The sequence below is a fragment of the Culex pipiens genome, chromosome 3 (genome assembly GCF_016801865.2).
Source record: "Culex pipiens pallens isolate TS chromosome 3, TS_CPP_V2, whole genome shotgun sequence".
Taxonomy (NCBI): Eukaryota; Metazoa; Arthropoda; class Insecta; order Diptera; family Culicidae; genus Culex; species Culex pipiens.
Genome location: NC_068939.1, coordinates 178,627,454 through 178,652,277, shown reverse-complemented (window position 1 = coordinate 178,652,277; position 24,824 = coordinate 178,627,454). Strand labels below are relative to the sequence as shown.

The 24,824-nt window shown below is 36.6% G+C and overlaps 2 protein-coding genes across 2 annotated transcripts; both read right to left on the bottom strand.

The window, feature by feature from the left end:
- Positions 1-1,305: 1,305 nt before the first annotated feature.
- On the bottom strand, positions 1,306-6,537 carry LOC120432386 (odorant receptor 10a-like). Its single transcript, XM_039597581.2, has 6 exons — positions 6,074-6,537; positions 5,823-6,012; positions 5,370-5,757; positions 5,120-5,218; positions 1,693-1,845; positions 1,306-1,632 (listed from the first exon to the last, which is right to left on the bottom strand). Exons 1-6 carry the CDS (start codon positions 6,417-6,419, stop codon positions 1,582-1,584), a joined length of 1,227 nt encoding a protein of 408 aa, XP_039453515.1. The 5' UTR covers positions 6,420-6,537; the 3' UTR covers positions 1,306-1,581.
- A 2,654-nt stretch (positions 6,538-9,191) lies between these two features.
- Positions 9,192-24,484, bottom strand: LOC120432365 (uncharacterized). Its single transcript, XM_039597557.1, has 7 exons — positions 24,439-24,484; positions 19,148-19,346; positions 18,974-19,100; positions 15,784-15,836; positions 14,016-14,321; positions 13,306-13,675; positions 9,192-9,281 (listed from the first exon to the last, which is right to left on the bottom strand). The coding sequence occupies exons 1-7, from the start codon at positions 24,482-24,484 to the stop codon at positions 9,192-9,194; spliced, it is 1,191 nt and encodes a 396-aa protein (XP_039453491.1).
- Positions 24,485-24,824: the final 340 nt, after the last annotated feature.

The following is a 24,824-nucleotide window of genomic DNA, read 5'->3' as shown; positions in this document are numbered from 1 at the left end:
AGCAACAGGAAGGTGCTAACGACATCAGGTGGCTCCAGAGGGGGAGTAATAGAGAGTGGTGTGACAGTCAGCTGTTCTACGCTGTAGCTGTAGGTGGTGTGGCGCGAAGCGTACCTTTGAATGCTTCCGGATAATTGCTGCTTCGTTAGGTAGTTATTCCACTCAGTTAAGTCTATGAGCGTGGAGCCAACGGGTAAGTATAATTTTAACTTTTGATGATCTGTTCTTGTTTTTTTTTCAGAATATATTTAAACTCAAAAGTTAGTTACCAAAAAAGTCAATTCATGGCTGATATTTGGTCCAAAACATTTAATTTGGCCATGAAATGAAAGCCAAGCCAACAGTTCCACACTAGGTAATTCGACTAGCCATTTAACTGCAAGACCAATCAAGGACAAACCAATTAAAACGTAGAAGGATTTTGCATAATCCAAAAGTAACGTTGCTGTCTGCCACCCCGTGTGTACTTGCCGCATTAGTAGAGCCACAGACAATCAGACGTAAATCAGTTGACATGTTTATCAACAAAGATAGTGTGCTGGCAGAAAGTTTATTGCAACTGTCAAACGCTTGAAATTCAGATGTGGTGAATTCAAATTTGCCGTGATGAGTTTCATTCATAGTGACAGTTAACTTTTTGTTTACTGTATTTTAACCGAAATTCACGTCAGCTTGTCTGTGATGAAAGCTGATTCTGGATCTAGTGAAGAACCTGCTACCATCAGCATCGTGCCCATCCGGGAACGTCCCCGGGGTAGCTTGCGACGGATTGCTGGCAGAAAAAGGAGGAGAATTTCATTACCCGCGGAGTCGACGGTATGACGCGTGAGATGTACCGTGTTCATGACCATCCGTTTCGAATTGCCGGCGGCAGCGGGTTGGTTCGACGACCATTACGACCACTTCCACCATCGCCATCTGCAGGACAAAGGCCGCAGGCAGGATGGTTGTGAAGAAGCGAATCGCGCCTGTTGGATCGCGTATTAAAAATAAACGTTCCGAGATTTCTACTTGAGGGGTGGGCACGATTAACTTTGGAGTTTGAATTGTGTTTGTCTTCTAGATTTGTATTAAATATTGTTTGCTCAAAAATCATAAAAATAATTTTGATTTGCACGATTATCTTAATAAGATTTCTCTTCTTGTTAGATATAATGTGATAATTCAAATATAACTCAAATTTCAAGCTAAATTTTCAAAGTATTTAAAAAAAATCTTGATTGCACCTAAAGCAACTCAAATGGGTACAAAATTAACCCACTATGCAGTGCATGGTCTCGGTTTCGGTTCCGGCGAGCGTTACCTTACGGACCGGAGCGCAGCAACCTTCCATGGACGGTGCACGCTACGAAGGGCACATTGTCGAGGGCTGGATCCAAAGCTAAGCGGTGCTACAGTGTGCCGTGCACTCTAGGAAATGAGTTAGATTATCTATGGCGCTGTGACTCGCGTGATTTGATATCCTTATGCAGGGAGTGTGTATATGATAGAGTGGCGGGGTCGCGTCATTAGTGGACCATCCCCCGGTAGTGAACTGTGGCCAGCGGGGATGGGAGGGCAATTATTCCGGTCGTTAAGTTTTTACAAGAACGTCTGCATCAAGGTTACCCAGGATCCGGCCGTACGGATTATCTGTGAAAAAAGGGAGAAATTACAGATTTGTGTACGCACTAAAGAGAGTTGAAAACGCACCATCCCGAAAGTGGCCACCGATGCTTCGAAAAAGGGCACGTCGAGGCCGGACGGCTTTCGAGCTCGTATCATCATCATCTGGATTAGCCGGCGGACGTCCTTATCGTAGCGATACCACGGGAAGTCGTAAGCGCTGCGGCGAATCTGTTCGCTCTGTAATCAATCAGGCAAAGAGTGTACAACAGCAGGGAATGCAGTTCGTTGAGGGCAGAAACACTGTCAGGGGTTCAGAACGGACTCGCTTTTAAATTGAAAAACCAAAAAATTAAAAAACCAAAAAAACAAAAACCAAAAAAAAAACTTGAAAAAGAAAAAAAATATTTAAAGGCAAAAAAACACAAAAACCCAAATGTCTAAACACCAAAAAACCAAAAAACTAGAAAAAAAAACAAAAAATTGAGCAAAAAAAAAACAAATAAAAAAATCTAAAACCAAAGAAAAAAACAATTAACCAAAAAACTAAAAAAAACAAAAAAAAAAACCAAAAAAACAAAAAAATTGAAAAACTAAAAACCAAAAACATGTTTATTTGAATTACTCAAAAAAAAAAAAATACAAAAACCAAAAAAAAACAAAAAATTGAAAAACTAAAAACCAAAAAACCAAAAACATGTTTATTTGAATTACTAAAAAAAAAACAAAAAGCAAAAAAGCAAAAAAGCAAAAAAGCAAAAAAGCAAAAAAGCAAAAAAACAAAAAAGCAAAAAAGCAAAAAAAAAACAAAAAAGCAAAAAAGCAAAAAAGCAAAAAAGCAAAAAAGCAAAAAAGCAAAAAAGCAAAAAAGCAAAAAAGCAAAAAAGCAAAAAAGCAAAAAAGCAAAAAAGCAAAAAAGCAAAAAAGCAAAAAAGCAAAAAAGCAAAAAAGCAAAAAAGCAAAAAGCAAAAAAGCAAAAAAGCAAAAAAGCAAAAAAGCAAAAAAGCAAAAAAGCAAAAAAGCAAAAAAGCAAAAAAGCAAAAAAGCAAAAAAGCAAAAAAGCAAAAAAGCAAAAAAGCAAAAAAGCAAAAAAGCAAAAAAGCAAAAAAGCAAAAAAGCAAAAAAGCAAAAAAGCAAAAAAGCAAAAAAGGAAAAAAGCAAAAAAGCAAAAAAGCAAAAAAGCAAAAAAGCAAAAAAGCAAAAAAGCAAAAAAGCAAAAAAGCAAAAAAGCAAAAAAGCAAAAAAGCAAAAAAGCAAAAAAGCAAAAAAGCAAAAAAGCAAAAAAGCAAAAAAGCAAAAAAGCAAAAAAGCAAAAAAGCAAAAAAGCAAAAAAGCAAAAAAGCAAAAAACCAAAAAACCAAAAAACCAAAAAACCAAAAAACCAAAAAACCAAAAAACCAAAAAACCAAAAAACCAAAAAACCAAAAAACCAAAAAACCAAAAAACCAAAAAACCAAAAAACCAAAAAACCAAAAAACCAAAAAACTAAAAAACCAAAAAACCAAAAAACAAAAAAACCAAAAAACAAAAAAACCAAAAAACCAAAAAACCAAAAAACCAAAAAACCAAAAAACCAAAAAACCAAAAAACCAAAAAACCAAAAAACCAAAAAACCAAAAAATCAAAAAATTAAAAAACCAAAAAACCAAAAAACCAAAAAACCAAAAAACCAAAAAACCAAAACACCAAAAAACCAAAAAATCAAAACACCAAAAAACCAAAACACCAAAAAACCAAAAAACCAAAAAACCAAAAAACCAAAAAACCAAAAAACCAAAAAACCAAAAAACCAAAAAACCATAAAACCAAAAAACCAAAAAACCAAAAAACCAAAACACCAAAACACCAAAAAACCAAAAAACCAAAACACCAAAAAACCAAAAAACCAAAAAACCAAAAAACCAAAAAACCAAAAAACCAAAAAACCAAAAAACCAAAAAACCAAAAAACCAAAAAACCAAAAAACCAAAAAACCAAAAAACCAAAAAAACCAAAAAACCAAAAAACCAAAAAACCAAAAAACCAAAAAACCAAAAAACCAAAAAACCAAAAAACCAAAAAACCAAAAAACCAAAAAACCAAAAAACCAAAAAACCAAAAAACCAAAAAACCAAAAAACCAAAAAACCAAAAAACCAAAAAACCAAAAAACCAAAAAACCAAAAAACCAAAAAACCAAAAAACCAAAAAACCAAAAAACCAAAAAACCAAAAAACCAAAAAACCAAAAAACCAAAAAACCAAAAAACCAAAAAAACCAAAAAACCAAAAAACCAAAAAACCAAAAAACCAAAAAACCAAAAAACCAAAAAACCAAAAAACCAAAAATCCAAAAATCCAAAAAACCAAAAAACCCAAAAAACCAAAAATCCAAAAAACCCAAAATACCAAAAACCAAGAAAACTAAAAAAGCCGATTAAAAAGCAAATATAAATAAGTGTTTTTCTTTATTTTTATGTTTAAAAGTTAAATTCAAGGTGATGTGACGATTTTTTTTTGTTCAAAATGTTTGAGGAAATAAACGAAAATGTTACAAAAAGACTGACGAAAAATGCATAAAAAATATTTACCAGATTGAAAAACCAAGTCTGTCCTATAAAAATTGCCAAAAACCACCAAAAAACCTATTTTTCCGACATTTTCATTTTTAAAACCGCTGTATCTTCACAAGGATTGGACTTAGAACAATGGTCAATATATAGACTTTTATGTAGAATTGTCTGAAGAATCGATTCCCACAGATGGTTTTTTAAAATTTTGAGATTTAGACCAGTTTTCAAAAAAACAGTTTTAGTAAATGATTTTTGTATTTTTTTAGGAGAGACATACCATCCTGCATTTTTCGTCAGTCTTTTTTTTCACATTTTAGGCTATTTCCTCAAAAATTTAGAATGAAAAAAAAATCGTGACATCACCTTGAAACTTAACTTTTAAACATAAAAATAAAGAAAAACTCTTATTTATATTTGCTTTTTAATCGGCTTTTCTAGTTTTTTTTTGGTTTTTGGTATTTTGGTATTTTGGTTTTTTTGGTTTTTTGGTTTTTTACTTAAAAATCAAAAAATCTCTTAGAAGTGGCGTGTATTTTTGTTTCAGTGTATTTTTTTTCGGAAAGCCCGTCCAATTTCCTACAAGTTTGTCTTTGACCACTTTTTGATACGATTTAACGGCTTCGAGATACAGTAATTTTTGAATTGCAGAATACAAAAATATTTAAATACCTTACGCCCTTCTCAAATGTTATTTTCGAGTACTATTGGCTCCATATACACACAAATGGCTTATATAGGCCTAGAATAACATATCTAAAAAGTTTCATTGAAATCGGAGAGGTATCAAAAGTATCAAAAGTATCAGAAAAAATCCTGATTTGAGTTGGAATTGCTCTTTATTAAACAAAAAATCCCAAAATAGCAAAAACTAAAATAATGTTAATTTTTAACATTGACGGGTTTTAAAACCCTGACAGTCCCAAAAAAAAAAAACTTTCAAAAAGCGCCATTACAGTTGACTTACCTCTTCCAGCAGCAGCGTCCCACCGTACGAGTAGACATAGATCTCCGTGAGAATGCCGAGCGATCCGAACATGTAGATAAGCTTCTTGAAGCCCTCGGACTAATTAGGAGCAACCGTTCTTTATCACTCATCACTAGAGAGGGGACGTCTTCTCACGGAATTCCCTTTCGAATGACTGGCCAATGTGGTCGTCAACCCATCGAGATTCCAGCAAAAGATTCCCCTTAAGGGTCAGCCTAATTGAACCTACCTGCATCAGGATGAGACAGGCCAGCCCGATCTTGACGGCGGCGATGGTGTAAACCGCAAACACGTTCGGCATGAACAGCGAGGACATTTCACGGGAAATTTCGATAGCCTGGTTGTGTCGTTGGGCGATTAGCTTCAACTGGGCTAGGACTCGGTCGTTTTCGGCGGCGGTTGGGTTCGCTAGGTCAACAGCGGTCCCGTGGGCTTCTTCGCGGCTCAGGGACTCGAGCTGCTGTTGAACGATGCGAAATTGGCTGGTGACAAGGAGGCACACACCGATGAACAGACCGTCACCTCCGGCCAGCATGAAGCTTGGGGTGAACGTGATGAAGGCCAGAAGTAGGAAGGTGAACTCAAATGCCGGAGAGTACGCATAATTGTACGGTAAGCTGTGGAAAGAAGTCGTTGCAGGTATTGAAATAGTGTTGGTGTTTTGTGGGTTGTTTCAACTCACGCCACTAGCGCCGGTAGAAGATAGATTCTTGGTTCATCCGGTGCTACTACGGCGTGGTAGATCATTGTCGCCATCGGAAGGAGACAGAAGAATATACAGGTCATTATGAAGAACGTCAGCTCGAATTTGGTGAACTGGTGACCCCAATAGTTGGCCCATTGGTAGATGGATTTCTCGCTGGCTTTTCCTTCTGTAGAATTCAATTTTTAACCCAAACAAAAGTGACATCCAAATCATCGTCCTTAACTTACGATCATGCAACTCCACCAGTTTGTCCAGCAGCATCTTCAGCTTCTTCCGCTCCCCGATCAAAATCAAACACTTGAGAATCGCGTCGATTCGGCTCGGCGTGGGACAGATTCCTTCGAGGGCCGCCAGCACGTCACCCTCGCGCATCATTAACCACCCGTAGCGAATCTCCCAGTAGCTCAGCTGGATCTGGAACCAGTAGTGAAACACAAACACACCCACCATGGCCCAGTGCAGGAAGCCGGAGTCCCCCGGATAGTACCCGATGATCCGGAACGTCTTGCGTTGCAACTGCAGTGGCCCGTACTGGGACTTCCCGAAAGGGACAACCTTCGAGGTTCTGGCCATCTTTTTCTTAGTCACACGAGACTACGAGCGTGCTTATATGGGAGGTCGTTTTATATTAAGTAATTTGTACAAATTGGGTTGACATGGTTTCCAGTGAAACGTAAACTAAAAGATTTTAACCGGCTCGCCATTCTTTGGGAAAATCTGTCAACAGGTTGCAACCTGTTGGTTAAAGATTTTGATTGATTGTGGCGCACCGCAAAGGGCAATTACTCACAGTTTGATTAAAGATTCAACAGGTTTGCAACTTCTTTGTTGAAAAATGGGCACGGGCATTTTCAAGATACGAAATAGTGCCGCCAACTAAACTTTACATTGGAAACAGATGTGTATAGGTATAGAACACTTTTAAGACAACTTATAAAATTCTTAAAATATAATCATTGAAAAGTTCAGAAAATTTCGCAAGAGTTTCATTTTTTTACATTGAAAATCGGACCAATAGTTTCCAAGATATTGTTAGTTGAATATTACAGGCCAATTAAATCATTTTCATCGATTCGAACTCTTTGTGAGACTATATCCTAGTTTCCTAGTGCCCGATTTTCAAAGTTCATGAGAGAAAATTGTAGGAAATAGGATTTTTTTTTCTCAAAAGCTAAAAGAAATCGAAAATGTTTAGTAGCTATAACTAAAAAAAAATACATTTTATAAAAAAAACGTAAAGTACTTTTCAACAGGGTTGATTGATATGCACGGTGTCGAGCTTAAATCAAAGGAGGTGGGCATCTAGTTGTCACCAAACACGCATATTTTTCAGTGTCTATGGTGATGCACGTCACTTGTTTATTTTCACGTGCTTACATTTCGGGTTAGCACATCACATTATAAGCACATTACTGCACGTGTGCTTATTTTCAAAGGGACTTTTTCCAAGAGATTTTCAAAGGTTTGTAAAATATTTATTATCTTTCTTGGAGAAGCTCAGAAAAGTTCTTTTTTTCTTTTAGGATGGAGCAATTGAAAATTTACAGACAGAAAATTGAGGAACCTTTTCCAAAATATCAAATAAAAAAATGGGGAAAACACCCGGTAGAAGTGGTTTGCTGATAAAAGTTGCTTGTTGCTGGTTGTTGTAATCCGTCCTTCGGTTGCCGGAAGCAGCGTCCTTTGCCGACCTCCGTATACGGCTTTGTTTTCTCGGCTGCTTGTTCTGGGTCTATGGATGATTACGGGCGTTACTGGTTCCGACGGGCAGGCGACAACGCACCCCTCCTTGACTGATAGGCAGTTCCAGCACCTGATGATCCTAATAGGTAACTTTTCATTGAAGGTAAGACCAGCGGGCTGACTATGATGGCGCGGGGATGCGCTAGACGATGGGTTATGGTCCTATCACTTATAGACCCAAACCATCTAATCCGGGACAGAGCGCTCACGTAATTTTCGGGTTCCGGCAATGGAAGGTCGATTACCAATTTGTTCAGAGCCATTTTACCGTTTTTTACAAATAATCACATCAGATTTAATTAGGAACAAAGCCAATGAAGTTCGTTTTTTTTTTTTCAATTGCAAATTTTTTTTGCGTCATCGTTTATTTTGATTGAATAATGAATTTTTCCTTAATTTAAATTAAAAGCGATTCCATGTCATGTTTTTTGTTGGCGATTAGGCTGCTCCTATCCGAAATAACGTCATGATTCGAATTCCCGGACGCTTCGAAACCCGGACACTTCATCTTATTTTATCAATTATTTGGATATAAGTTCGCATTATGAATGTCAAAACTGTGTTATTTGATGCATTCCAACATGAACTTTCATTTAAAGTTTGTTTGAACGCTGTAGTTAATGCCAAAACAATTAAATACAATAAAATTATAAGTTTACCAAAAATGTGAAACATTTCACTTGAAATATTTCATAGGCGTTCGAAGCACCGGGAAGGCAAAGCAGAAATTTATGGTTTCGATTTCCTTAAATTCTAGCAAATTTTTATATAAACTATCGATTGTTTTGATGTTAACAGCTTATTTGAGACCTAAAGAATGCCATTCACTAACATTTCAGTCCAAATTTGTGCGATTCATAATTAAAATCGAGTGTCCGGAATTCGAAGCAAAAGTGTCCGGATTTCGATTCAGCTTTTGACAGTGTCCGGGATTCGTAGAACAACAAGTCATTTTAATTATAAAATTCTGATGAAAAATTGTTAGAAAAGACATATTTTGCACGCATTTTCTTGAAACTGCCTGTTTATACTACGTCCTAATTATGTTTCTACATTTCCAACTTATTACATGATTTTTTGCCAGCTATAACAAAAATGATATGCTACTAAGTGTCCGGATTTCGAATCATGACGTTTGCGATGTCCAAAAAAATGCGTTTTTGGACGATTTTCGCAAAACCACATTTAAAAAAAAAAATTTCTCAGGACGACTGAACTAATTTTAGCTCGCCACGTTTTAATATGATTTGAAGGTCTCGGGTCCAAAGAGCTAACAACAGAAAATATTTTTCTATGTTTTTTCTGGATGTTCGAATAATTTTTTATGCTTCGAGTTTTTTTTATGCTTAATTATTCAAATACTTTTTAGTTTTGTGTGATGGCCTATTTACAATCAACCTACGTAGCTCATAAGTGACAGCTGACAGCCTGCCAAAATTGTCAATATGGTGTTGCCAGAACCAGGCTTGTAAAATGTACCGTCGAGTGACATTTTTTCTGTGACATTCATGCTGTGTAGCACCTACCGTCACACTACCCATTTGTGACGAGACCGTCAATGATGCGTTGCGCGAAAGTCTTCGCAAATACACGCCAAAACCGTCACGCTACCATCGCTACACTACGTTCGTCGCACGACGGTAGTCTTTGACGGTCAACCATGATGTTCATGCCGAAGATCATCGTTCCTTGCTGTACGGGAGTGTCGTTTTTGACAAACTTCAGTTAATAAGAGAGTGAATGTACTGAGGTAAAGGAATTGTCGAGAAACCACGTGATAATTTTGAAGAGTGGGTGGATGTAAGGACGTTGTGAATGGGGGAGGTGGGGGTTTGTTTGTGGCGGTTTGAGGGGTTGTGGGTATTGCGTAAATTGGGCAAAAAATATAAACAGCAGATGAAGAAATTTTAATTGTAACATTGACCACGTGGTTTGAGGACGAACCTGGGTGTTGGTGTTGAACATAAGATCAATGTGTTCTTAGATGTTCTGGGTCATTCGAGGACTTCTTGGAATTAAGACAGGTGAGTCTACCGCCGTAACAAGCAAGAGGTTGGCAATATTTGACCACGGATCATACCCGCATAGCATCCGTAAGTATGGTTGTCAACTTTGCTGTTATGTTGGGATGTTCTGGGTCATCCAAGAACTCCCTGAAGTTATGATCTGTGGGTCTACCGCCGTAACAAGCTAGAGGTCGAATTTTTGAGCATGGATCATACCCGCAGAGGACTTCTCCATGGGCTCCTATGTTTATGATGGTATGGCAGGGAGCGAAGGCGCCAAATACTCATTTTGACACTTAAAATGTGTAGTAAGTCCAGCGCGCGGTGCGGCATCCACATGGGCGGGCCGATGCGGGTATGACCCGCGATCAAAAATTACCGACCTCTTGCTTGTTACGACGGTAGACCCTTTGGTAGACCCACAGTTCATAATTCAGGGAGTCCTCTGAGGACCCAGAACATTCCAACATAACAGCAGAGTAGTATACCATACTCACTGAAGCTATGCGGGTATGATCCGTGGTAAAAAAAAAACACCGACCTCTTGCTTGTTAAGCGATAGACCTACAGATCATAACTCCAGGGAGTCCTTGGAGGACCCAGAACATCCCTACATAACAGCAGAGTAGTAAACACTGAAGCTATGCGGGTATGATTCATGGTCAAACATTGCCGACCTCTCGCTTGTTACGGCGGTAGACCCTCAGATCTTAAATCCAGGGAGTTCTTAGATGATCCAGAACATCCCAACATAACAGCAGAGTAGTCTACCATACTCACTGATGCTATGCGGGTATGATCCGTGGTCAAAACCGTCTACCTTTTGTTTTTTATGGCGGTAGACCAACAGGTCTTAACTCCAAGGAGTTCTCGGATGACCTTGTAGTAACCTTAGATTTAAATATGCCTAATCCTCTACCACATACACACCATGCACACCCTTGTGCACCCATGATTTCAAATTGTTTCAGATATTTTTATGTAAAATTGCACTATTTTACAAAATTTAGTATACCCGTACTGTGCGATGACGGTCGCGCACGATGGTCATTTCTATGAACTTCACAAAGGGTAGCTGTGATCGTCGCGCGACGTTCATGCGAAGCAAGTGGTCGTGACCGTAGCGGTGACTTGCGAAGCAAAAATGTTGCATGACGGTTGTCGCGACATTCTCTTTGTCCGTGTTGCGTCGACGGTCTGCTTGCTTGTGACGGTAGTTTTTTTGGTCGACATTTTACAAGCCTGGCCAGAACATCGTAGCAAACTGGGCCTGATGACATCCTACAACCTTGTTGACTGCTTCCGTAGAAATCTAAGTTAAGTTGATTGTAGATAGGCCATGAGTTTATTTCAAAGTAACGTAAATTAAACGTAATTATTGAATTGAGGTGAAAATCTGAAGTTTTTTTTAAAAGGTCCTATAAACATAATTTAATTTTTTTTTGCAGAAAATGCAAATTTTGTTTATCCAATTTTTTAAGCGAAAATGGCGTTACGGATGGTGCATGACCGAAATGTCAAAATCGCGCAATGGTACCAATATTATAAAAAAATGAGGCTGTCATGCCATAGCACACATTTTTTATGAGTAATGTTGGTACCACTGCGTGATTTTGACATTTCGGTCGTGCACCATCCGTAACGCCATCTTCGCTTAAAAAACTGGATAGGACCTTTAAAAAAATAATCTGTGAAATGATTGTCACCACTTTTCAGTTTTTGATGCAGTTGGTTTCAAAATTGTGTGCTCTTTCAGAAAAAAAAACAAAAATATTAATTAATCTGGAGGAAATCCAGTTTTTTTTTGCAAACTTTCCTAGCGTTTTTCTCAGCTTGCTGTTTTAGATATGGGATATTTATGTGAACATGGGCACTAATATGATGAGAGTTTTTCCACTCTCTTCACTTTTTATCATCAATTTGATGATATATTATTTAGCTATGTTAAAAAAATCCAATGGTTTTAAATATCTTTATTACAGTTGCTTGACTGTTATTTTTGAAGCCTTTTGTTAGAAACAATTGATTTTAAATTATTGCACTAGAGTGTCGATATTGAACACAGTGCATTAGTTTAAAGCTGTCAAGCGTTGCTTTTGAGTAGGGTAGAGTAGTCATCAATGAGACACGGGGAACAATGATAAAATGGCTGTCACAAGTCGTAGTTTCAACCAATCAGTCTCATATTTTGGGGAAAGGTTTGTCTACTGGATACACGTCTGCCATTATAGTGGCTTTGGTTATGGACGCTCCCTTGCAAAGTTATTCATAAATGTTTGATTTTGGGGTGTAAAAGTAAATTATGCCTTAAAATTACATTTTCGCTCATAGCCATTAATACAAAAACTAATATTTCTCCAAATTTCTTACGTCATTTCATAGGGCATGAGTTGAGCTACAAATGCCTTTCATTAGATTTGACCAACATTAAGAATATACCCAGAATCCAGGACTGTCTCATTGTTGTCAGCCCATGGGTAACAATGAGACACTTCGATTTTTCTTCATTAAACTTTTCAAAATTTATGGAAATCTTTCAAAACATGAACTGAAGGTGATTTTTGGCATATTTATAGAGTTTTAGCTTTATTTAACCAAAAATACAAAGTTATTTGGTATTAATATATGGATTTTACAAAATTTAAATACTTTTTAGTGTAACTTTTGTTATTAAAAGTTTCATGTTGGCAAAATTGCTCTAAAATGTTCAAGGCAAGTCACCTGCAATGGAACAATACAAAAACATGATGTTTTGCTAGAAAAATGTTGATTTTCGTAGTGTCTCATTGTTCCCCATCTGTCTCATTGTTCCTGCCAAGTGCGTCTACAATGAGACAGTTGAATAGCTCTGGCTGTAGGTGTAGAGGTCGGATCGATCTCATATTTTGGTCAATGTTAGAACACATTAAAAGAAAGAAAATGCAACAAAAAGCTAATTAAAACATGCTGATGAAAAAACTAGAAAAATCGTTGAAAGTTGAAAACCAAAAGTGTCTCATTGATGACTACCCTACCCTACACAAGTGATGATGTACTATATGAATGTGAGGAAGGCACCAACCACCTATAGGTGGATTAAGTAACGTTTTCCACTCTCATCACTTTTTATCATCAATTTGATGCTTTTTTATTTAGAAATGTTAAAAAAATTTAGTAATGTTAAAAAATTAACACTATATGCAGTTAACTTTTATAAGAAGATTTGTTTAGTTTTCCAACAAAGACTGCATAAGTGTCATGTAGGATCCAGCAGTGCGAATGATCTAGAATAGAAATTTAAATCTATAGTAAATCGGACCGGAAGAGGGGCCAGTCAAAAATTCGATTGATACGTACAGCACCAAAAGTGACCATCGATGCCTCAAAAAATGGTATTTCCACTCTACAGGGTTTTTGCGCCCGAATCATCATACCCTGGATGAGCTGGCGGACGTTTTTGTCGTAGCGATACCATGGGAAATCGTATGCACTGCGGTAAATATTTTTGCTCTGTAATAATCAAGAGAAGAAACTAGTTTCAATAAAGTTATTCTTAATAAGTGTTTTGCTCGATGAAATCACCTCTTCCATCAATTGTGTCCCACCAAACGAATAGATGTAAATTTCCGTAAGAATTCCGAGCGATCCAAAAAAGAAGATAATCCTTACAAAGATGTCAGCCTAGAACGAAGACTGTTTGAACAAAGAATGTAAAAACTGTAAAAGCTTACCTTAGACATAATAAGGCATGCCATACCCAGCTTAACGGCGGCGATAGTGTAGCACGTAAATACGTTCGGTACGAACAGCGAGGACAATTCCTGGGACATTTCAATAGCCTGATTGTGATGCTGGACAATTTGCTTCAATTGCGTCAAAATTCGCTTGTTCTCTGTAGGATCAATTTCGAGAAGGCTCTCTTCTGTCTTTAGATTTCTCAGCTGCTGTTGGACTATTCGAAACCGGCTGCTGACGAGTAGACTGACGCCGATGAACAGGCCATCGCTGCCAGCCAGCATGAAGCAAGGGGTGAACGTAATGTAGGACATCAGCAGGAATGTCAACTCAAACACCGGTGAGTACTTGTACTCGTATGGGAGGCTGTAAAAGGTCAGGTTTTATTTTTTTATAAATAAAAAAAAACAAAACAACTAACGTAACTTGTGTTGGTAGTAAAAATATCCTTGGGTTGTTTGGATTTACAATTGAGTTAAACAGCATCACTCCCAGTGGAAATAATGAAAAGAATATGCACGTGACTAGAAAGAAGTTCTGCTCGAAATTCGTGAATTTTCGACTCCAGTAGGTAACCCATTTGTAGATTGGTTTCTCATTCGCATCAGCCTCTGTAAATTCAAAAATGTTCATCGATTGCTACATCAAATAAAAGCACTTCTTACGGTCATGCAGCTCGACAAGTTTGTCCAGAAATTTCTTCAACCTCTTCCGTTCGGCGAATAGAAAGAAACACTTGAGCAGTGCCCCGACCCGGCTCAGGGTAGGTGTCATCACTTCCAGCGCCACAAACACCTCACCTTCGCGAATCTTGTGCCAGCCGTGGCTAAACTCCCAGTAGCACAGCTGAACCTGGGACCAGTAATGAAACAGGAAAACGCCAACCAGCGACCAGTGCCGAAAGCCCGAATCTCCCGGGTAGTAACCGAGGATCCTGAATGCCCTCCGTTGCGATCGCAGTGGTTTGTACTGGGATTGGCGGAATGCGTGCACTGACGATGTTTTTGGCATTCTGCGATGGTTGAATAAGAACATTTTAATGAAGAACACTCGAATTTCTAGATTAAAAAAAAAACCGTTATATTGACATACCTTAAGTTCGCTAAGGTGGTCGACTTTAAAGACAAGTTATGTTATTTATTATTTATTCTTCCTACGACAAAAATGCATGCCATTTAATTTGTCGTTTTGAAATTGTTTTCAAATCTATTATTCAACCGATAAACTGTTACCTTTTAAAACTTTGCAAGAAGTTTACTATTGTTGAAATGTACTTCATCAATGTTTTTGCTACGTCATGATTTTATGTACCGTCAGTGGGGGTGACTATGGATCAAAAAACGATACACCTCTCGTAATGTCTTTATAACAAAAACAATTTAAATAACATCGAAATTTTTTCAACGTAGATTTGTTCTCAGATAGTTTACTAACATTTTCCCAAAATATGGTGGATTTTGATGAACACTACCTTAAATGCCAATAGTTTGAAAATTGACCCAATCTCACCCCTTAGAAGGAGTGACATTGGGTCAAATGAAACTAAAATGATGATCAAATACAACGATATGGTAAAAACAAGTCATCCAATAGTGTTTCTTGTTCGAGGGAATCGTATTGACATGCTACAATGTTTGAAGTGAAGATTTTCAAACATTTGAGTAGTTTTCGAGCAATTCCAACAAAAATATTAGAAAAATGATTTTTCGAGAGGTCATTTTTTTTTCAACTTCAGACAGCTGCCAAAATAACAGGATTTGTTCTAGGGACGAGATTTTTTCAGCGAAGTCATCTTAAGATGTCCAACCCTTTTAACAGAATTCAGTTTTTCATTGAGAAGAACCTGAGAAATGGTAAAATCCGTAAAAAAACACTTTGACCCAATCTCACCCCCCAGACCCAATGTCACCCCCACTGACGGTACTAAATTTTGTTATATTTATCATTCTAGTTCAAACCGCTTTGTTTGGTGTACCTTTAGTTACTAAAATAATAGAAAAACACGTTTTTTCCTATTGATAAATTTTTATTGCAAAAAAAATGTGAATGACATGCAAAAACTACACAGAAAAAAAAATGCTGATAATATTCATCAGGAAATGGTGACAGATTTTGTGTCAAAAAACAAAAGATTAATTTAACCTCTGAAAATGATGAAGTATTTGATTAATATTCATCAGGTTCACATTTTTACAAATTTTTATGTAATATTACTCAAAAAAGAGGTAATGTTCAACATTCCAAAATTATTTTTTTTTCTGTGTAGAACAAGACGAAAGACATAAAATAGAATTACAGGCCTTAAATTGGAAAAAACAGAAAAAAACTATACAAGTTAAATGCAGATTAAAAGATAGATAGGAGAAAAGCATAAAACAGATGAAGTTACGTTATTCTAGAACAATAGTTGCTAAAAATATCATTTCAACAGGGGCAAAAAAAAAACAGGAGAGGGTTAATGCAACAAAACTTACAACTCCACCAAAGACTGCACCAGCGTCATGTAGGAACCAGCCGTTCGAATTATCTGTTTGTTGGAAGACATAAATACAAATTCAATTTAGTTTTAATTTAATGCTTTAACATTCATTTAAAGTTATAACATTTCTCACAAATGAAAAGCTTTAAAATCAATAAAAAAATACTTTTGAATAAGATCGCTCAACAGGGTTACCAGTAATCTGACAAGCCATTTGTCTCAAAGTAATGAGCAACATAGTGTTAAAAAGGCGTATTTTCACTTTTTTTTTTATTACATTATAGCTTCACAAAATAAACAACGTAATTAATTTAACTTAATCTGGAGAATATAGATTTTTTGTTCAAATTGTTATTCAAAAACTCTGGAAAACCTGGCCAACCTGGCAACCCTGTCCTTCAGATCCACCTCCACGTATTAAACATATTTTTTAAAATTTGTCTTGAAATTTTGTTACGAGGGGGTCTAAAAATCTAATATTTCGCGTTACGTCATAAAAGAACGCTCTCAAAGTGCACTTCATCAAAAAATCAAACCATCCACATTAACGACCCCCGGGTCTTTTGTGGTCTCTATTGCAAGTTTCTGCTCGAACCTAGGAGTCCGAAGGCTTGAATGGGGAGGGCACCCAAACCTCTTTCTACTCCAAGGAACCTTCTACCCCAGTGTTTGAACTGACGACCTTTGGATTGCGAGTCCAACCGCCGCCAGCGATTCCACCGGAGTAGGCTTGGTTTGGTGTGTTGTTTGTACTTATGGCATGGAGACGACTCCTACACCTGGAATGACTTAACGGCCTAACAACCAAGGCCGGGACCGACATTTTACTTCCTCATCCGATGGAAGGTTGGAGCAGATGGGAATCGAACCCAGAATCATCCGCTTACAAAGCGGACAGCGTAACCATTCGGCCACGCACTTCATCAGCAATACCCCAAATCGAGTCAGAGATGGTATTATTACTACCAGAGCCACAAAAATGTAACTACCGGCAATGTTTGCCCAAAAATGTTGGAATTCCCAATAGCAAAGCTGCATCTGGGACAGTGTTCTTTAGAAACAACTATATCACTTGTTAGGAAAATTATAAATATGTTCACATGAAGCGCTGTTTTTACAATATAAAATTTAGAAAAAGACCTAACCTTTTACCGTCAACCGTTGAACAACGTGTTGTAAATGTATTTCAAAATTAGCTACGCTTGGCCTTTTGTTTGTACTTTAGTAAATTTACCTAAAGCATGGCATTTATCTATGATGACGGTGCAGATTAGGTGTCATTGTATATTGTTTGCAATGCTAAGCTGTAAAACACGACGTAGCAAATTTTATGCTTGGTAAACTGGTTATACTGTTTTACTACTTGCAGTTGTTTATTTTTTAATCGATAAGTTTACTCAATACTTTCTGTGGTAAAAAAAATGTCATGTCTTGTTTACAAAAAGAATAACAAATCCTCTTATTATGGGTTCTCAATTGATTTCTACATTCGAATAAATTAATCGAAAATTATTAATGAGTGTTGAAGATTTGCGAGTAATAACCTTTTCAAACTTTTTTGAGAGAAAATTAATAAGATTACCCCCTATTGAAAAGTGCGGCCTTGTTCTATCGGCTTAAGCATGATTGTAAAGCAATTACGCCGCTCTTATTGCTGCCCATCAAGCAATTAGGGGAAAGTGGGGCAAGTGTGACAAGCTAAGGAAATGCTCGTTATAACCCATTAAAAACGTTAAAAAATCTGTCGGATTTTTTAGAATCATCTTATTCCAGGTCTTGACTGAGACTTTGATAGAACAAGTTTTTAAAAAATTCTGTTATTCAATGTAAAAAATTGATTTTAAAATTTTTGATTTTTCGTACGTTCTACTCTATTAGTGGGGCAAGACGAACAACCCGTTGGGGCAAGAGGAGCAATGCATGAAAAAACATGCTAATTTACTAACAATTGAACTATTATCACTTAGATACATCAGATTAGGATGTATTTGAAACGTTTCTTTCATTTTTAGAATAAAAAATATTTTACTAAAAATTTGACCGTTTTTACGAAAAAAATATATCGCATAGATGATAAATAGTAAATTTTCATGATATTATTATATCGTGTGAGGACAATTTTTTAAACAATTGTTTACCAGTTTTAAAGAACTTTTATGTATTTTTTTCACAATAAAATATGTTGCTGCAGCAATTCGTATTTTTTTCCATACTAAAAATCCATATGGTACACTTGCCCCACCTAAACAAGATTTTTTAAAAGCTTTCTACAAAAATAACCAAAATATAAATCATACTTTATAATACGTGCAAGTCATTGGTAGGGACACTGCTGATCTAGGAAAAATAGCATTTTGATAAAATGAGCCTCAAAACGAACCCTAAGCCTTATTTTGTACTTTCCAAATATTATAAGAAAACAAAGGTTTTGAAGAAAACTTCATTGAATCTTATGCCCCGTGGCGTTTACGTCGTTTTGGCGGTTATGTGGTAGTAGAATCAGCTAATTGCATTGCTAGCAACAATTCCTCATACTAGAAATAATCAAAATTGTAAAAATTACGGCCTTACGAGCGATTGTTCCTCTTGCCCCATATGGTCGTCTTGCCCCACCTTCCCCTACCCTGGTAAGTTACCGTTGAAATAAGAACAGTGTTCTTTAACTCAGTAGCATTTTACATTTCTAATGGAAAAGAAGTGAAAGATAGTTTTAATTTGACAATGATAAAATTGAATAGTAATTTTCATTTGGCAGTTATTCCACGGTGAACCTGCAGGATCCAAATCAATTGCAGTCCGAATTGCAGTCGAAAATACGATGCTTTACGTAATATATCCAAAGACAGTGATATGATGCTTTGGAAAAAAAAATAGAGGAATTCCGTAAATTAATTCAACATAAAGCACCATGCGTCTCCTTTCATTTCGATGGAGAAGCATGGTACTTTGTAAAAAATATCTGAAGACTTTTTTTTTGCAGATGGTGGATGTAGTCCAAAATAGAAATAAATTTAAAAAAAATACAGTTTCCTTAACAATTTTTTTTTATGAAAAACTACTGCTAACATTAATGTTTAGCCATACGTGCTTTTTAACAGCAACTCTGTAAACCCAACAATTAAAAGAAAATTGTTCACGCCTCTACGTGTTTCCACCCTAAGCAATCGTTCCCCGAGAAGTGTTACAATAATCTGCATCTGATTGCCGAGGAGATACACTGCAGAGTACACGAGACGGTTTGTTACGCAAATGGATCGCATCCGTTCGAGATACGTCTCCACACCGTATTGGTCCGTTCCGTTCCAGCCCGGTCTGGGATGTGTGTTTGGTTAATAGTTATATCGGTTTCAATTATGCGCCTTTGCTGGTAGGTCTTGTTATCTGCGCCCAGAATCAGAATCAGAATCCCTAACGCAGACGTTTTCCCGCATGCTGGTACCGGGAGGTTCTGCTGGTCGATACCGTACGACCGCGCTACAATCTCGGACCGTGAGTCCGGATGTGCCAATCGTCCTCGCAGGAGCCGATGAGTGCACTGCGCGCTGTGGTTGTGACCCACTGAATGAGCAACATCACCATCATCATCATCATCATCAGTAGTAGTGCTGCTGGTGGTCAGTCCGAGGGGTGTCCCGATTAATCGTCAACCAAGCACAAACCATCACCAGACATTAACACGACCATTATTTCGAGGTTGAAACGATCAAGTGGGGACGCAACGTCATTCAAGTTGAAATTTGAAAATTCCCTCTCCCTTTTTATAAGAGCGACTAGCCGAACCCGGAACACCCCTCTCGCTGATGCCACGTGTGTGGTATAGTTATTATGCGGGCCTTTGGTTCGGTTCGATGTTCTGCGGATTGAATGAATTGCTGTCAAACGCCCCAGCGGCCCTGACCAAGTGGCCCCTGAGCTGGGTAGGGTTTGGACGGCCAATCTGGCTGCTGCATTACGGGTTGACACGGCTGAGCTTTTCGGAGGCGAGAGAGTCAGTCGATAGCGTAATGGCAATAGTTTAAATTTTCGCTGGTTATTCATTGGATAGTGTTGCCATGGTCGAAGCATTGGTTATCAGCTGAGATTAGATCTCAACTACAAAATCATCAACATTCAATAAGATTGACTAAGTCAATTAAAAAGATAGAACTGATTATTTGTATCGTTATTGAAATTTTAAAAATTACTTTCACAATAAGTAACAATATTGTTTTGAACGATTTCATGTAATAAATAGTAAATATTACATTAAATCACATTTCCCAAATTTGCTAATAACGGACACTCAGTTTAAAACTTCAAAATATACGGTTGGATTGTGTGACGACCGTTCAATCCTTAAGTCCTATGTTTATTTTTATGAACAACTGTAAAAAACCCGCCTAAAAACCATTCTGCAAGTAATCAATTTAAATTGATAAGACAACATTTTACCATGGATCAATTATGGTCCCCTTGGAACGAGTTGTCAAGCAAGATGCTATCCGTCAAGAATTGTGTTGACCTGACAGTTGACCTCTGTCAAACAAATTCACTGTGCAATGCTTTTGTTGCTTTTGAAATTTATACTAACAAAGGTCAACAGTTTCATTCGAAAATATATGTAAATTGAGGTCGAAGAAAATGACTGTTCATGACTTTTGAGGCGAATTTGTTGTTTTATTGGTAATAGTCTATTAGCAACAACTATAAATGTTAAATTTGCCTGAAATTTTTCAAACTATTTCATTTTTAGAATTTTCCAAGAAATCGGTATTTGTGATTCACGACATCTTTAAAAATTGTTTCAATAAAAAGTGAAGCAATTTTTTCACGAAAAAGTATTTTCTACTTCATGTAATGCTTTCTTTTGCTTCTAGATTTTTAGTAAATTTCATGGTGGAAAAGGGAGAAACAAAAACTACAAATATTTTTTTGGCCTTATTTGGTTACAATTTAATTACTTTGTATTTTAGAGAAAAAAATAGCCTTTTCAAATTGTTATGCCAAAAATGATCTGAGTTGTTTCTTTGTTGAAATTGAAGTTAAAAAAAGCAAAATAATCAAATTTAAATTAAAAAATGATTTCGACGGCTAATTGTTAAAAAAAAATCATATTTTTTTGATAAAGTGTTCAGCTTTTTGCAAGTTTCAAAATACTTTATGAAGGAAAAGCAAAAATATGATTTTTTTCATGCAAACATTTTTTTGGAAAGCTGATCTATATGTATAAAAAATTTCGACGGTTTTGTCCGAACGCGAATCAGTTCAATACGGAGCGTCGGATCAAGGAGCTTTTTGTTGCGTTGGGTTCGTATAAGCCCAAGGAAGGTTTATATGCTAACTAATTGACACTTTGGTCACTCTGGAACCGATTTCGGAGCATCGGCAAATTGTATGGAGAAAGTTACGTAAATTCATAATTTGATCAAAGGAGACTGAATAAGCAAAAAAATCAAAAAACGTCAACAAACGAAAAAAGGTAGAACGAAGTTTGTCGGGTAAGGCTTGTTTCCTATAATTTTCTTTTTTGACATCAGACTGCTGTTTGCTGAGATTCAGCCTCCTAAAGTTTACAATTTGTGAAAAATATGTTTTTCTCAATATCAACTTATTAGCCTTCATTTTTCAACTCGCAATATCTAGGAAGCTATTGGTTCGATTTTCAATGTAAAAAAAATAAAACTTTTGTATAACTTCACGCTTTTTCTAGCAAAAAATATTTTAAATTTAAAGAATCAAGAGTAATTTTTTGGTTCAGCTAAAATCACTTATTTTGGACTTAATCAAAAGTTGGCCCAGATTTTTATATTTGAAAACAATTTTTACTGGGAAGAGCAGCAAATTGCTCAAAATTTCATTATTAATATGAAATCGAACGGAGATATCACGAGTTAAAAAATGAAGTCTAAAAAATTAAAAGATTCTTATCTCAGCTTATCTCTTATCGCAGCAACCAGCAGTTCGATCAACAATGTAAAAATAAATAAATTGTAGTACTTCTTTGGCGGGGGTGCTTTTCCTTTATAAAATATTTTCAAATTGAAAAAAAATGATTTTTTAAAAAACATCTAAAAATGCCTATTACTAAACTCTAGCTTTGAAGATGCATTTTAGGTCCCCTAAAACATATCAAAATCGATATTTATGATATTTTTTGTGAAATAGGGGAAGGTGGGGCAAGACGACCATATGGGGCAAGAGGAACAATCGCTCGTACGGCCGTAATTTTTACAATTTTGATTATTTACAGTATGAAGAATTGTTGCTAGCAATGCAATTAGCTGATTCTACTACCACATAACCGCCAAAACGACGTAAACGCCACGGGGCATGAGATTTAATGAAGTATTTTTCAAAACCTTAGTTTTCTTATAATATTTGGGAAGTACAAAATAAGGCACGGTCCGTTTTAAGGCTCATTTTATCAAAATGCTATTTTTCCTAGATCAGTAGTGTCACTACCAATGACTTGCACCTATTATAAAGTATGATTTATATTTTGGTTATTTTTGTTGAGAGCTTTTAAAAAATCTTGTTCAGGTGGGGCAAGTGTACCATATGGATTTTTAGTATGGAAAAAATTACGAATTGCTGCAACAACATATTTTATTGGGAAATAAATACATAAAAGTACATAAAAACTGATAAACAATTGTTAAAAAAAATTGTCCATACAAAATATAGTGATATTATGAAATTTCCTTTTTTTTATCTACGTAATATTTTTTTTCGTAGAAACGATAAATTTTTTAGTAAAATATTATTATTTGATCTAAAAATGAAAGAAACGTTTCAAATACATTCTAATCTGATGTATCTAAGTGATAACAGTTCAATTGTTAGCAAATTAACACGTTGTTTCATGCATTGTTCCTCTTGCCCCAATGGGTTGTTCGTCTTGCCCCTACTAAATATTAAAGTTTTTACAATGTGGGTTTCAAATGATCGGGATTTTTTCATACATTTCAATAGTAATAAGACAATTTATTTAAATGACTCGAAATTTTCACAAAACTACGTGTTTTAAAAAATAGTAAAAGCTTCTGTTTTTTTACAAACAAAAACCCGATTGTATGATACCCATATAATAAAAACTAAAATTTTGAGAATAAGTACATAGTTCTGTGAAAATTTTGAGCTATATATCGAAATGTATGAAAAATTCCTAATCATTTTATACTAATTTTGAAAAAAACAAAGTTTTGGTTTTTTTTCAAAAAGACGTAGTTTTGAGAAAATTTTGAGTATTTCACAAAAAGTAGTATCGGAATGTATGAAAAAATCCCGATCATTTGATACCCATATTGTAAAAAACTATTTTTATTTGTATTTTTGAAAATACTTAGTTTTGTGAAAAATTTTAGTTCTTCACAAGAAATATTATTACTATCGAAATAAATGAAAAAATCCCGATCATTTGATCCCCATATAGCAAAATCAATAATTTTGAGTATTTTTTCGAGAAAAAAAAAGCATTTCCAAAATAAAGGAAGTGTTTTGTGAAAATATAGATAGATGACATCATCCCGATTCCAAAACACTATATTTTTTTAAAAGTTTAGATGATTTTTCGTTGGATTATACTGCCCCTGATCGCATAAATGTCCCAAATACATTTTCATCGCTTTTGAGTTATTGATGCAGTTTGGTTCAAAATCGTGTGTGCATTCAGAAAAGCCTACAACATCCAGTATTTTGTTCTAGAATTGAGGAGGAAATCCAGTTTTTTTTTGCGAAAAATTACCACGTAGCCTTATATGTGGGACAAATTTTGAATCTCGAGTTCTTTTTGAATAGGTCCTATAATCACATGAAAGACAATAGTTTAAAGGAACTTTTAAAAAAAAAAACTCTGGAAATGCATTTTTCTCAGCTTGCTGTTTTTGCATATGGGACATTTATGTGAACATGGGCAGTATATTATAGCCAATGTCTCCCATATAGCCAAAATCCCATAAGCTCTGTGCCTCAGTTATGCACGCCTCGGATGTGCATCCCCCATATGCAGTGCTAAACCGAGGCATGACTGTTAAATCAAATTGCATCACTTGACACATCTAAATATTTTTAAAATCACTGTCTGTAACAAATGATTTTTGCCATGGGCTATTAAAATTGGGTTCCCTAAAGCTGCTTTAATCGTTGGTTATATTTTTTAGTTAGTTTTCGGCCAGAAAATAAAAGCTCAAATTAAATCCTCATTTGAGGTCAACCCTGACTTTGTCATCCGCCCAGTTTAAGTGACCACACCAACACGCACTATTGCACCCTTGGGAGGGGGACAGGGAACAGGGTACAAATCAGCAAACCACCGCACAAACCCTAAATGATACACTACTGGTACACTACCAGCTCGAGATATACTTCGGATCGGTTCCTGCCGGCCGGCAAGGGTTGTTGCATAACCGATGCAGTTTGGCGTGTGTATCCCCTCGGGGACTCGGGGGTCTCTGGCTGCTGCTGATGGACAAGACTCTTTAATTAAAAACGAGGTGGGGGTGAAAACGTATGTTTCTGCCACAACGGAGCACGGAGAAGCTCTCTCTCCCCACCGGGGACTGCAAAATCTGTTATGGTTACGTGTTTCGATATGTTTTACTGGGCCGGGCGTCCATTCGTCCAGGACGGAGTTTTGGTCCTGTGATAATAGAATTAATTAAAATCACTTTACTCTCGACGGCAATTGCACCAGGGTGCAGCCACGTGTGCGGCGCCATACCTTGTGGGCATTTCGTATCAAAATGTTTCATCTAGTTAAGGGGGGTGACCTCTCTGGAGGCCAGAACGAGCACATTATTGCTCTGGCCGGGATCCCTTCGCAGGGACGTGATTTAGCATGTGCGATGATTATTGTCTACCTGGCAGGTCAATTCGGTTCCATCGTTCCGGAGAGGAGGCCTCAGGACGACGACGACGAATTCAATAAATCCTGACCAAGGAGGGAGTTCAGCATGCACCGGCTGTTGGGCACATGGAACATGCGATGAATGCTGGGACGTCCTATTAGTAACTGGTCCAAACCAGACCGGTTCAGCCAACCGGCAATATGGAAGCTTA

Bases quoted from the DNA above. Each gene is read 5' to 3' on its own strand.
- LOC120432386 (XM_039597581.2), bottom strand. From the start codon at position 6,419: ATGGCCAGAACCTCGAAGGTTGTCCCTTTCGGGAAGTCCCAGTACGGG. The intron at 5,758-5,822 runs GTGAGTTGAAAC...TTCTTTCCACAG, and splicing joins CTTCTACCGGCGCTAGTGGC to CTTACCGTACAATTATGCGT. The intron at 1,633-1,692 runs GTGCGTTTTCAA...CTTTTTTCACAG, and splicing joins CGGTGGCCACTTTCGGGATG to ATAATCCGTACGGCCGGATC.
- LOC120432365 (XM_039597557.1), bottom strand. From the start codon at position 24,484: ATGGCGCCGCACACGTGGCTGCACCCTGGTGCAATTGCCGTCGAGA. The intron at 19,347-24,438 runs GTAAAGTGATTT...TTGCTCATTCAG, and splicing joins TGGTGCAATTGCCGTCGAGA to TGGGTCACAACCACAGCGCG. The intron at 9,282-13,305 runs GTAAGCTTTTAC...ACTCCCGTACAG, and splicing joins CATGCCTTATTATGTCTAAG to CAAGGAACGATGATCTTCGG.